This window comes from Drosophila rhopaloa, unplaced genomic scaffold, assembly GCF_018152115.1.
Source record: "Drosophila rhopaloa isolate 14029-0021.01 unplaced genomic scaffold, ASM1815211v1 contig_115, whole genome shotgun sequence".
In the NCBI taxonomy this organism is placed as follows: domain Eukaryota; kingdom Metazoa; phylum Arthropoda; class Insecta; order Diptera; family Drosophilidae; genus Drosophila; species Drosophila rhopaloa.
Window position 1 is genome coordinate 2918699 of NW_025334990.1, and position 14694 is coordinate 2933392.

General features: G+C 40.1%; 1 protein-coding gene across 2 annotated transcripts in view; it reads left to right on the top strand.

The window, feature by feature from the left end:
- LOC108045879 overlaps positions 1-14694 on the top strand; it is a 25917-nt gene continuing 11223 nt past the window's right edge. For both annotated transcript variants that reach the window (XR_006417432.1, XM_044457387.1), the window contains exons 1-2: positions 1-620; positions 10135-10545. Coding sequence is in view for 1 of the 2 variants with exons in the window: in XM_044457387.1 (XP_044313322.1) it covers positions 10344-10545 (202 nt within the window). In the remaining variant the exon portion in view is untranslated. The remainder of the gene's footprint in view (positions 621-10134; positions 10546-14694) is intronic.

The window sequence follows — 14694 nt, forward strand, 5'->3', positions numbered from 1 at the left end:
CTTGAGTGCGGACGTGTGGTGCGCTTGGACTTGCGATTTCCTGCTGTGTATTGCGGTGTCGTCGCTTCGTCGTGTCTTCCGGAGCGTGGATCCCCTGGATTTTTGCGGTCGTTGTGCAAGTGCGCGGCAGTCACGTACAGCCGTTGCAGCAAATACAAAAAATATAGAAACAGACAACCAAAAAAACCGCCAGAAGTATCCAAATCAATTGTGGCAAATATTGTACTTTCGATGCGCGCTCGTTGATTGATTAACACATCACCTCCTACACACACTCCAAGTACCCAGTACTCACTTAACTGTGGGGTGCAATCCACTGGAATTGGAATTGCGCGGTGTGCATCATCAGCGAAGAACGTTAAGAAACGCTGAAAGTGCCGCGACTGCATTGTTTTGACTTTGATCGTGTGTCGTGGTCTCCGCCCCTCGACCCCCTACCCCAGCCCCTAACCGAAGCGCGTGCGTGCTGTAACTTTTGATTAGCTCAGGAGTCGGTCTTGGATTTCGATTCGGATTCCGATTCGGATCTTCTAGTGCGCCTGCGTTTTTCGTAACTTATCGCCGCCCACATCTCGCCCTGGCATTCGCCGCCGTCGTTGCGGTTCGTTCTCCTTCTTCAGGTGAGCCTACGAGGAACATTAAATACATTAACAAAAATATATATTTTTGAGTAGGTCTTTACTTGAGTGGTTTCGAATATAAGTGTTAAAAAATCTTTAATAACCTTCAAGCTTGCCAATTCGGTACCAAATCTGACACATACACTTGATACATACAATTTATCATAAAATATAAAGTTTTACTTTTAAAAATACTTTATAAATGTTACCCTATATGGGTACTATATTTGAAACTAGTTGTAATTTCGGTGGATTACGAGTAAGTTTGTATCTTGACTCTTTTAAGGAAATTACACCAGAAGTATTCAAAAAAGATATATATTTCTGGCATAATCGAAATAATGAATCTATATTAGTTTTTATACAAAAACATGTTTTAAAAAAACTTATTCTTAATTGATAAATTGATCAATGACGTCAAGTAATTATTTATTTTTAGATATCGCAAAACGGTTCGAATTTTAAATAAAACAGCCTATTTATTTGTAAAATAATATTATTTTGCTGTGTAATTTTTGTTTGGGTGTAAGACCATGTACTATATGTACATATGTGGGACATGTAGGAAGACCAAGAAAAGGAAGCAGAAGGAATGCTTGCTGAATTGGCAATGCAAACGGGCGCTCATTTCGGAATTCCCTGCACATGCCGCAGCGGAAGATGGAAAAAAGTGAAATTCGCCACGAAACCTTTGTAATTATAGACACACACGATACGCACACACAGTGCCAGGCATAATTTATTGCATATTAGCGTTTGGCAGCTGACAGCTGCTTTTGGGATTGTTCTCCGGAGATCGATGTGGGCCGCCAGAACCGAAGCTGTGGCAGATGAGATCACTTCTAAAAACGGAGGTCGGGCGAATCAGCTAAGAATGGCCGAAACGCCAAAATCGCGTATGCGTTCTGTAAGTCCATTAATCACAGCCAAATAAAAATAAATGTCGAACTCGCTCTGAGTCACCTGTATTCCGGGGACCTACTCCGTTGGCGACTTCTTAGCTTTCATTAGTCTTCCCTATCCAGCAGCGGAATCTAATTAATTCTTCTTTGTTTTCATCACCTCGATAACTGTTTGTCTCCGTTCCATTTAAGCCGCTTAGCTAAGATACCGGCTAATGGATATCCCTCTAAGCCGATCAGACAAGAATTTAGGTACCTACATAGAAAAAATATAATGTTAACTGTATTAATCTGTATTTTTAAATAATATATGTTTTGGATGGTTTTTTTTTTAAACACCCAAATTAAAGCTGGAGCAATAATACACTTCTTCACCAATAACCATTTTTTATAGGGAACTGATATTTTAATATATGTAGATACAGAAATTTTAATATAACATATAATGCATTATTTCTTGTTTATTGTAATCTTAGAATATTGATTGGCAATAAATATCTTATATATAAACAAGAAAGGAAAGCTAACTTCGGGCGGAGCCGAAGTTGATATACCCTTGCAGAATACTCTGTAAATTATATTCTCCAAAATTATTCATATGATGCATTCTTAATACTCATAAAAAATCCCAACTTCCTAACTTTAAAAACACCAAAGTTATGGCATTTCCAATCGTTCAGTTATATGGCAACTATAGGATATAGTCGGCCGATCCTTATGAAATTTGATAGGTCGGATTGATTGGCCAAAAATAAAACTCATAGAAAATCCCAACTTCCTAACTTAACAAACACCAAAGTTATGGCATTTCCGATCAATCAGTTATATGGCGGCTATAGGATATAGTCGGCCGATCCTTATGATATTTGGTAGGTCGGATTGATTGGCCAAATATAAAACCCATAGAAAATCCCAGCTTCCAAACTTTACAAACACCAAAGTTATGGCATTTCCGATCAATCAGTTATATGGCATTTAAACTATATATAAATAAAAAATCCCAACTTCCTAACTTTAAAAACACCAAAGTTATGGCATTTCCAATCGTTCAGTTATGTGGCAGCTATAGGATATAGTCGGCCGATCCTTATGAAATTTGGTAGGTCAGATTGATTGGCCAAAAATAAAACCCATAGAAAATCCCAACTTCCTAACTTAACAAACACCAAAGTTATGGCATTTCCGATTAATCAGTTATATGGCGGCTATAGGATATAGTCGGCCGATCCTTATGAAATTTGGTAGGTCAGATTGATTGGCCAAATATAAGACCCATAGAAAATCCCAACTTCCTAACTTTAAAAACACCAAAGTTATGGCATTTCCAATCGTTCAGTTATATGGCAGCTATAGGATATAGTCGGCCGATCCTTATGAAATTTGGTAGGTCAGATTGATTGGCCAAAAATAAAACCCATAGAAAATCCCAACTTCCTAACTTAACAAACACCAAAGTTATGACATTTCCGATTAATCAGTTATATGGCGGCTATAGGATATAGTCGGCCGATCCTTATGAAATTTGGTAGGTCAGATTGATTGGCCAAATATAAGACCCATAGAAAATCCCAACTTCCTAACTTTACATACACCAAAGTAATGGCAATTCCGATCAATCAGTTATATGGCAGCTATAGGATATAGTCGGCCGATCCCGGCCGTTCCGACTTATATACTGCGTGCAAAGGAAAGAAGGGTGTGTGCAAAGTTTCAATTCGATATCTTTAAAACTGAGAGACTAGTTTGCGTAGAAACAGACAGACGGACAGACGGACAGACGGACAGACGGACATGGCTATATCAACTCAGGAGGTGATCCTGATCAAGAATATATATACTTTATAGGGTCGGAGATGTCTCCTTCACTGCGTTGCACACTTTTGACCAAAATTATAATACCCTCTGCAAGGGTATAAAAAATGCTACAATAAAAAAATTAACAACATACATCAACTTTTGGAATATGGAGGCATAAAAAAGTATCACATCAATTATTTTTCTGAATACTATCGATTTGACCAAACGACGAGTCATGCCAAGATTAGACCGCCGCAGAAACAGAAACCTAGGCAGAAGTGACCTTGAGGGTAATAACTCCCGCGAATCGCGGCTCTCTTAGTCATGCCCGGAATGCAGCCGAACAGCATTGGCAGCTGCAAAGGCCAAAACCGGATGGCATCCACCAACATCTAACATCTAACGTCTAACACTGGCACATGAGCTCGTGCGAGTCTGTGTGAGATTGTGGCAGGCTGCCCACACCACGCAGGTTCTCCCTGAGCCTCAGCCCCCATATTACTTTAGGGGTATTATAAAAGTATTTACTGCCACTCACATAAAGCTCTATTATTAACATACTTACACGCAGCGAATTCCAGCGCCTTATAAACAAAAAATACCAATAAGCCCCGAAAAATAACATCTTAAAACAAAAAGCCATCGGCCAAAACAAAATAAAAAAGTGAGAATGCGCGAGGGCAAACGAAACCAGAATCAGAATCTGATCCGTCGTCGTCGGGCAGGTTTGTCTAATGGTCGATTCGGGGGGTGGGGTCCATTCGGCTAAGCAAACTGGTTGGTAACATATACACGGCTCAGGTGGGGGGACCTTGGAGCGCATCTTGACTCTTCAGAAGTAATTTGAACTGTCAAAGTCGGACAAAAACCAATTTGTAATATGTGCACTTGTTCAGACCGAACCTGAACAATCTCGGCCATACTAATACGTATATTCCAGTTTTATAACGAATATTTCGCATTCATTTGCCAAATTGTTTATAATGGCAGTTAGTTGAGTTTTTGATTGTTTTTATTATACTGTTTACGCTGTCCACGCCGAGATGCTGCGCGTTCGTTGCCTAAGTCTTTTGTATTGGGCCCATATGTATTGGCATTTGAGCCGCGTTCATTTCAATGCCGCGGCTTTGTAGGTAACCCGTGTAAATGGACATAATCGTACATCGGATTACGCAAAAGACCGTAACAAAACTAAACAAACACAGCGATCATACAGCTTGCTTTAACTCACTTCGAATGCGTAAGGCGTCCGCGGACTGACCTTAGATTTTTATGGAAATCACTGGACAATTGCTCTCGCTCCGAAAAACGCTTGGCCAGCACGCCCCAAATGACACACAAACGCGTCTGCCAAATCATTTTTATTTTTGCGAAAGTTATTCTCCCGATCGGCCAACAAAAGAGAGTTAAAAAGCATTTGCCGTTAACGACTTTCGGGCACATTTTGTAAAGATTATATACGGGTATTTATGTAAAGCTCGGACAGGTTTCTGCAACTCATTAATAAATTAACAGGTGGATGCGACTGCGATTGTGATCGGGGATGTCATTGCGATCGTCTGACGCCAATCGCTGAGATGAATTTGCACAAAAGTCGAGCCGGGAGAAGGTACGGGAGAATATACCGCGAACGTTTTAATGTTTATAAATACGATTTGCGCCTTAATCGAATACATTTTTATAGCCAAAGTAACGTCGCGAACGTGAGATCCGCTACTGTGAAAATCGAATGATTGACAATTGAAACGAAAATTTGCTGGACTCTTATTACTATAACAAAGAATTTATTAGTGCTAATAAAGAATAAATCACAACATGACTTAAGAAGGAATTACTTTAATAATCGAAACCAAATTTTGGCTCAGGCTTAAAGTACTAAGATGTATCTTCATAAATAAATACTTTACATAAAAGAATAATACATTTTTTTCTGAATATGAATAGATTTTTTTTTAAATACTAGAAATGTTCAACATTTAATAACCGAGTTGGAAGTAATCTCTGATATGACTGGCTTTATGGGTAAATACACCTAAGTGAGGGGCAAACAAAATCAAACAAAATAAAGCTGTCAGTAATTTTCCTGCTCCTCTTAACCTGCCTGCCTTCTAATACCAAAAGCCCACTCAGCCGCAACGGCCATCATTTAATCTCGATGCTGTCTGTATGAAATATGATCTTATAGACAAAGTTTACTACGGCTGCGAGTACAAGTACTTTGGATGGCTCTCGCCAGTTTAGAGATCAAGTTTAACGGCCATAAAGCGACAGCAAATATACGATTGTTTGCTTGTTCGCTTGTTAGTCGAGGCTTAACCCTTGGATTCACCCTGACCCCAAAGGTGACCCTCCATACCAAACCCGTGTAGCTCGTTCTTGTGAAAGTTAAAGAAATCAAGAGCCAAACGACGAATTAATTTAATTTCGGAAATACTTATGCCGAAAGCGAAAGACCCCTGGAGCCAAACTGGCTGCACCAGTTCCACGGGATTACTCGGTTCCACTATGCAAATCAACGGAAATTAGCCGCAATGTCAATAGATCGGAAACGTGGGGGCATAAGATATATTTTAAAAAGCCAAATATGGAATCATTTGTCATCTCAGTGATGGCTTAATTTTCATAATTGATAGAAAACCATCGAAAGTGATTGTTTACTTTGTGTGTGTTTACTTTTCCTCAGTTGCATTCCAAGGCATCCAACTCGAAATCGAAGGTGAAATAGAAAATAAACACAATTCAATGAAAAACTTCGATTCGGACGAGGAAACTTTCACTGCGAACCGAAGATGTCATCGGCGCTCTGATGTGTGGACTCCGCCAATGGAATTGATTAACGAGCATTAGCACTTTTCATAGCCGGGAGCTGACATTGGTTGCTCCTTCTCTCAATAAAACGAAGGCAACAACTCTAGAAATCGGTTAATTATGTATTGCGAACGTAAACTAGAAACACATATAAATATCTGAAAAAAATGTTTGTATTAATTTATGCAATAATTTTTTTCACTGTACACTTACGTCTTGGCCGGGCGGTAATTATAATGAGCCAACTTGGCACACATGTTTGTCAATCACATATTATCGACGATTCCCCGTCCAAGTTCGGTGGCGGATTCGTGGTGCGTGACATTAAAGTTGAGAAATTTCGCGCAAATAGAAATCCAAACACGAAATGTTTAAGTCAAACAGCATAAAAAGCAGCACTCGCATAACCATCATGACGAGCTGATTTTCGCACCACACATCAGCCGCAGATCTGTTTGGCTTGAATCGAGTAGCCAGTCACATGGACCGTTAGCAGCCGCCGGCCAAAATCCACACATTACCCATACGCCGGGTGGTGCGAAAAGACGAACGGCTCGAACAGTTCGTCAAAAAGGCCCGATTAGAAAGTCAGTGTGCTGCGCCAGCCCGCTAATCAATTTCTGGATAGTTTCCTCTATTTTTAAAAATTGGTTTGTTTTTGCGACCTTTTACTTTACAGAGCGATCTAGTGTTTTGAGGTCAAGTGTCTTACATTTGGAGTAAATCTAAGATGCGACATTAAGACAACACACACAATAGAAGCAAATAATAAATAAATTCAATAAAATACAAAATGTGACGCACAATTATGGCTAAAAGCATATGATTTTGTATTGTTATTTTAAAGCCTGTTCACCACATTAAATTACACTTGGGATTACATTTAAATAGGATTACTAAAACGTGCCCATCTTTTATTTTAATAAAAATATAATACAAATTTAAATAGATTCCTAAAAAATGGCTTCTAAGCTATCTAATGTTATCAATGAAATGCAGTACACTTTTCTCATATTAAAACTCAAATAACTGAATGTTGTGCAATTACTGGTTTAATGTTGTCTATACTAACATAAATTAACGCCTAGAAGCCTGCATCAAACCCCTGTTGTCCTGTGTAATTATCAAAAAGTGTGAATTTTCTTTAAATAAAAAATCGTTAAAAAATGTATATGAATCTTTGTGAGTTTTTATAAGCATTAACTCATTGTTTTTACCTGTCGATTGTAACAAATCTGTGCGATGTTTTCTTCCTCGTTAGCCTCTCCCTTAGCCGCTAAGTGGTTACACAATCGCCAATGGCCAACTCGGTCCCATTTAAAATCAATTTCAGCTCTTTTACTTAACAATTTTGTACTTATCTAGCCGTGTTGCTGGCTGCCTGCCATGTTATTCTCTAATTTGGCTGGCTGAAAATGGAGCGCGCGCGCATAATTCCAGTAAGGTATTTTGGTCAAGAGTGTGCCGCGGATCGGGCTCTAATTTCGGGGCTTTTGGGAGCGGCCATAGGCGATACACTTGCCGCCCCAGAGTCCGACTTTGCCCGGGTCCGATAGCATCGATTTATAGTCGATCCATTAATAGTTGACTATATTTTGTTTTGGGGCCAGTAACCGGTTTCCGGTGCCTGGCTACAAAAAACTCACACAAAGAGGCTGAGGCCGACTCAGTCACAGATACAAATATAGATACAGATACATGTATCGCGGCTGGCGTATTTTGAAAATCGTATCTGAAGCTCAACATGAATGAGCTTTTCGAATATTTCGTAACCAGTTGGACTGCATTTTTTCCACTCGATGTCGCCGTGAATCGAACATGAGTAGCGTGGCCAAATGTTTATGTCCGCAGCTCTGGCTGGCCATAATCGATATGTCGTAGAAACCGAGTCAAGTGTTCTTTTCATTCAGCGTGTTTCGCGTCGAATCGAGTTGAACACTTTAATTTAATGGCGTGTGAATTGCATTCGAAACTGTTTCGCTCTAGCATTTGCTATGTGGCCAGGCGGTCCGTTAATTACATCTCAGTTCTAATTAGTGGAAATGCAAAGCACTCGAGAGGCAATTCAATTAAAGTAATTGCTCACCTGAGCCTCTTAAGTCAGCTTTAACTTCCACTCCAGACTCGAATCGTTTTCCCTTAGTCAGTTGGGTAATGAACCTCGGTTTTGGCCAACTCATGACAGCCCGACCAGCCAGTTGACTCGGCATCACGCAGACTTATTTCAAAGAATGGCTCCGAGCCCGGAGTTTCCCACTTTTCTTGGCAACTGCGTCTCCAGCTGGGCGCCATTAGATTACTTGTGGTCGGTTTGTGCCCCAAATGTGGGCATATTGGATTGCACAAAAAAGGCAGATCACTTTCAACATTTTATTAGGTCCAACTTTTACTTGTTAAGGGCAGATTTCTTAATTGTAAGATTAAATTTCACGGGTTAATAAACAGAAAAAAGTTAGAGAAGAGAGTGGGAATTTATTGAAATCAAAATATACTTAAAATTGGGAAACTCTACCTGGGTAAAATGTTATTTCTACGGTACCCAAAAATATGTTTGGAAATTAGTAATTTATTTTCAATAAAATAAATATTATTATAGAAATTCTTTAAAAACATTCCAGTTAAATCTGCGTTCGCAAAATCGAAATGAAATCGTAAAAAAGCTTTAATCTTCATTTTGAAGATTAAAAAACATTAAAAAACCATTAATTATTAATAAAAACATAGAAAATACGATTTATTTGAGGAATCCAATTTGCAATTAAAATTTCAGCCCATAGTTCTAACCCAGTTGCGGAGACTGCTCCAGATACTGGTTTAATGCGACTCCATTTGTTTGTGTGCCCCGTCTTAATTAACATTTTTTACATGCTTTTCGATTTTGTTTTGCTTTGGCGACTTCAATGTCAAGCCAAGTGGTCGTCACAGTCGATGTTGCTGATGTTGTTACCATTGTTAATGCTGCTCTCAATGCCAGACAGTTGCTATTGCTGGTCAGCACCGGAGCCGGAGTAATCAAAACCAAACGAGGCGGTCACCCAGAGCGGCAGCTGCCGCCTCGGAAGTCGCTGCGGCTACCGTTATGGCTTATAAAAATGTTTATATATCTTATATAGATATTTCTATTTCTGGGGGTCTGGCATTGGACAATGACTCGGTGATTACCGCTCTGGGTGCTCGCTGCCCACCTGGGATGTCACTGGAAAAAGTGGAGCACGGCGGAATGGAGTGGTGGTCAAAACGTATCTGCCCGTTCCCATTCGCGTGAAACGCTGAGATTTTGGCCAATCAGCCAAACCCCGAGACCAACTAACACCAATTGTCGTCGATTTATCTTTGGGGCAAGAAAACAGAGATTTCATGCTGCATGCAATTTGCTTGTCAAAACTGTGGCACCATTTTCCATATCCAAACAATTGGCCCCGGCCGTGCCACATTTTTACGCCCATTTCAACGCCATTTGTTGTCGTTTAGTCCGGGGGCTAGGCCAGAAAAAAAACCAAAACCCAGAGCAGGTAGCTTGGGCCCCTGATTTATGTCGTTTCATTAGACAAGCTTTTTGCCGGACTTCGGGGCTAGACACTCGTCTAATTGCCCAAGTATCTAAGTATCTCATAGTTTGGACTTCGACTCGTTGGGGGGCAGCTGTCATTGGCTTTGATTAGTTTGTTGAACGCGGCAAGACCTTCGATTTCACTCAGCTGCGAAGGCGTTGGACATGGCATGTGTACGACTATATAGTAATTCCGATCGAGCATTGAACCGCGCTTCGGGAGGATCGCTTCGATGTATCTGCCTGTCACACTGAAAACCCGCAAAAAATAAAAGAGAAACGTATCTTTCGACACTTTCTGAAAAAGAAACTTTAATGGACTTGTGGGAAATTTCCTTGTCATTGTTTGGCCAATGCAATAAATCATTTTCACAGATCCATCTGACAGATACTCTAGGCCCCAAAAAATGATGCAATTCTCGGCTAATAAATATTTCTATAAATTGCCTTCTTTCAGAGTCAACCGTTAGCCGCTGAGATGTGCGTCCAATTTGTGGCGAAATTAATTATATAATTTCCGAACACTGCCAAAATCCCCGTGAAAATCAATTGCTCAAAAGAAGAGAAAGAGAAGCGCTTGAATAGACACGCCACGCGGTGCTAATGCGAAAGGAGACTCCCCGACAATCGCCAGAAATTGTAAAGAAATAAATTATAAAATACAAAATGTCTATAAACAATACAAGACATTCGCCATTCGGATTCGCTTGGAGCACAAGCGCCCTGCTGGTGCTCGCCGCCTGGTGCTGCTACCTCGGATACTTCGGATCGGAGGCCCATGTGGCCCTCACCTATCCACCTGCCCGCAAATACGATCTGGACTTTCTGGACAATGCGCGGACGAAGGCGCCTTGTGGCATGCCCAAAGGTGAGTGTTCTTTGGGGGCTCTGGTTTGTTGGGAAAGTGACCTGGATTTTGGAAAGCCAAAAACGGTTGAAGACTACACAAAGAAATATTAAGCAAATTCGTAGCAATTGGTTTTTTCTTTTTGCCAAAAAGGAACCTTTTTAGCGAGTTATTTTTATTGTGGCGACATTTCTTACCCCTAATAAAGTGACATTAATCGCACCACATTTCTAATAATTTTTAAAAATAGCTTCAAACGTGTTAATTATGTTAAACATTCAGAAATGCGACTCGATTTTGAGCGGTACAGATATTTGTCGCATTCATTATTTCTAATCTCCTATATTTATCACTTTATCAGAGGTACAACAAATATTTTGATTTCCAAATAACATTTCACATTGAAAGCTAAGATGAATCTTTTGAATGAGTCTTATGGTAATTTTCCCCTGTGCAAAAGCATTTCCCCAGCTTGATTTCTTTCGTGGGAAATACAGCTGCTGGAACAGGAGCAATAGTTGGCCTAGCTCTACTGAAATTGCATTTCCCAATTGCCGATTGTTGGCCAACTTTGGTTAGCTTACTCAGTTCGTCTGCCAGGCACGCTTTGAATATAATATTATGGCTTATTATGGCTGGTTATGTGCGCTTTGTTTGCCGACTGTAATTGGTCAAGCACGTTCAATTCACACATACATTCATAGGAATACAGTGTGTTTCATAAGCTTAGAGGAGACCTAAATGATAAATAGGAAATTATGTGCATCATCCATCTTAAAACATTAAAATTATTAATATATCCCATTTTGTTTGATTGTCTTTAAAACATAAACCAAACAAAAGGTCTTATTTTTTCCCATTCCATTCTTATTCTTATTAAACTAAGCCTCAGTTAAAATAGCTCTGACGAATTGAGCTTTGCGTTTATTGGCATTGAGTCACCGTATGCATTCATCAAAACAGATTGTTCAAATGTTTACTTACCAAATATTATTTTATGAAGCATATAAAAATCTTCCAGACTATTCACAGTTTTTTATTTTATTACATTCAGAACAATACATGCGCCAATAAAACTTTGTTCAATTAGGTTATTCGTTCGACATTTATTGGCACAAAAGAGATTGAGTTATCCTAGCGATTCTACAGAATTCTTTATCTCAGACTCTATGCGAAAGTCAATTCAAATTAATTTAGTAATTTGGTTGAAGGAGATTTTTAGGAATTGGATTTACTATCTACGGGTAAATCATACTAGCCTTATAGAAGTTTTGGAGCTAAGTTTGACTGCCACCATAAGACTTATAAAAAGTTTAACAAACAATTGCATTTCAAAACTGTAGTTGGCGAAGTTCAAGTCATAAAATCCACATTATGCACACTTCGAAACCTTGAATATATGGAAATAAAATCGATTTATGTCATTCAAGTGGGGCTGCTAATGACTTACACCTGTGAAACGCACTGCATGTCGGTTAAATGTATTCATAATTCAGAGACGTGCATTTTGCAGCTGAAAAACTTTTGCTTTTGCACTCGCTTGCATAATATGCATATGCTTATGCTTCGTTGTTATTGTTATGTGTGGCATCTTGCTCAATGCTACTTGCCGCGTTGTTATTGTTGCCTCGGCAGCAAAGTGTTACCAATTAATTTGCATATCGCGAGCGAGAGAAGCAACTCGACCGCCATTCACTTGTTCGTTCGCAGGTGTGTGAGTGGGGATGGGGATGTGGATCCACTGCCAAAGAAATTGGGTCACACAAATTATGAGCATTACGATTATGATATTCGTTGGATCTCTTGTGAGCGCCTGGTAAAATGCACTTTCGAAAATAAATAAAAATAACACCTTTGCGCTGGCTCTTCAGTTTTGACATTTGATTGCGCTGATTCAAGACGGACTAAGTGCTTTTTTTTTGTGGGATAGTCCCATCGATACTGTTTGCATATCAATTATAGACACTCGCTGCCGACAATTGCCTTGAGATGGTTGGTAATTGGCAACTGGCAACTGGCAACAGGCACACGTGTGCCGCATCAAAATGCCAAATCAATTTCCATGGATATGTCCATAAAGTATCGCACACACTCGAATAATGTACTGAGTGTGCAACCCGTTGAACGACATTTTTGTGCGCAGCACTTTTGACCATATTTTTATTTTCATTTTCGTTTGCCGTTTCATTTCGCTTTGTTTTTGCCTGGTTTCTTAATTATATACGCGCGCGAACATTGCGTATACGCAACGTGGGCAACGGTGGCACGTTTAACCCATTTTGGGGCATGACAACTTTTGCCTTCGCCTGCGGCTGCTGTTTTCTGTTTTCTGTTTGCTGTTTGCCGCTCGCTGCAGCTTGCCAAACGCGTCTCGAGTTGGCCAAAAGCAGGTCTGAGCCATGGCAACTGCAACTGCAACTGCGGTTTGGGGCTGCTGCTGCTCCAGCTCACTGGCTGCCTTGATGATGATGTATGCGCCGACGAGAGGCAAAGTGGAATGCAACATGCTGCAAGTGAAAAACTTTCACTTGTGCATTACGGCACACAGAAGTCGCCGGGGGCAGAGCGCGTTGATTGGCGAGCGGTAAGCCATGCCGGCAGGGGCTAAATATTCCGGACACAATCCGCGATTACGGCACGACGATAATGTTAACCACTATATCCATGGACGTAGCCAGAATCAATTTGTATTAGCGGAAAAATTATTAATATATGTTTTTGAAGGAAGAAAAATATTTATGTGCCAAATGTAATAAATCAATGATCTTTGAAAATACAATGGCATAAATTTCTGGTTGGTCATTTGAGTTCCCCAAGTCATTTATAAGTAACTTATGATTTAATTTCGTTTTAGATAAGACCTCACAATTCAATTTTATATTCTCTTATATTAAATAGGTGCTTTAAACACACCGTTGTCAAATAGATACCCACTTCTTAAAGCTATGATTATTAAAATGAAAACTATAAACTACATATAAACAATAAGTTCATACAATTAATAGTGCACGTTTAATAAGAAATGTTCACCTATTAATGGGAAATAGTGTATTGAATTTTTGAATTTTGTCTGACGAATTTAGCTGATCTTCCTTCTGAAAACCAAAACAAGTTAATTTTCCATTCAAAGCTTGGCTCTTAAGGTTTGATCCTCATCGTCAAATGTTAATATCTGCCTTTGATATTTGTATATTTTAAATTCCAAAACTTAGTCTATCTGCGCCCATGATCTGTCTGCAAATGGGCCGTTATATCTGTATCTAACCGTGACAGCTAAATGAGGCTTCAGTTGTTGCTGCTGCGATGCGGCTGCCCTTTTTTCCATCCGCAACTTGCAACTGGTTCACTGGGCCACAAAAACGCAGGCATTGGAAATGGGGACTCAAGTGACTGACTGACTGCTGACCTCTGCGCAGCATCTTGCATCTTGAATCTTGTTTGCATTGTGCTCACCCCTCTCAACACATCTCCAGCCTCGTCTAATCCATCTCAATTTGTTCGTGTTTGACACTCTTTTCCACAGCCTTTGTCTCTGTGTCTGCTGCTACACGATTTGTTTTGATTTGGCTTTGTTTTTATGTTGTTTTTTATGGCCGAAAGACTCGACATGGCTTGTAATTGTCTGCTGGCGTGCTGAGCACACTGGAATGGAGGTCAAGCTGTGGTCGCCTCTTGTGACACATGCCGGGAGATGCCAACAGCTTGGGCAATCGCAATCCAATGGGGTTGACAAAACATCGGTTTCGATAATTAGAAGCGCAATCATCTCAATGCAAATGTTAATTAGTCGGCCACAATTGCAGCTTTGGGATCCATAATACGGCCGCCGACTTGAGCAATATTCAATAAGCGCGGCAGCAGATTTATCATCGCAGGTTGCCGGGACAAAAACCCAAAGCCATTTATCACTAGAAACTGCAGTCGTTTTGCCAATGCCTTAAACTCATATTTCAGTCCGAGATCCCCTTCGTTGGCTTTGCTAAATCCTGTAGCGAAATGTCGCATTGTGAGCCATTCAGAATATCAATGAGAGCGACGGGCATAAATGACATTTAAGCCGTCGCCACGGACCTCGCTACGTATACGTAATATAGTTGGGGAATGCATAAGTAGCCAGCAACACATGCACGGCACAGAACAAGCACATACATCTATTGAAATCTATCTGCA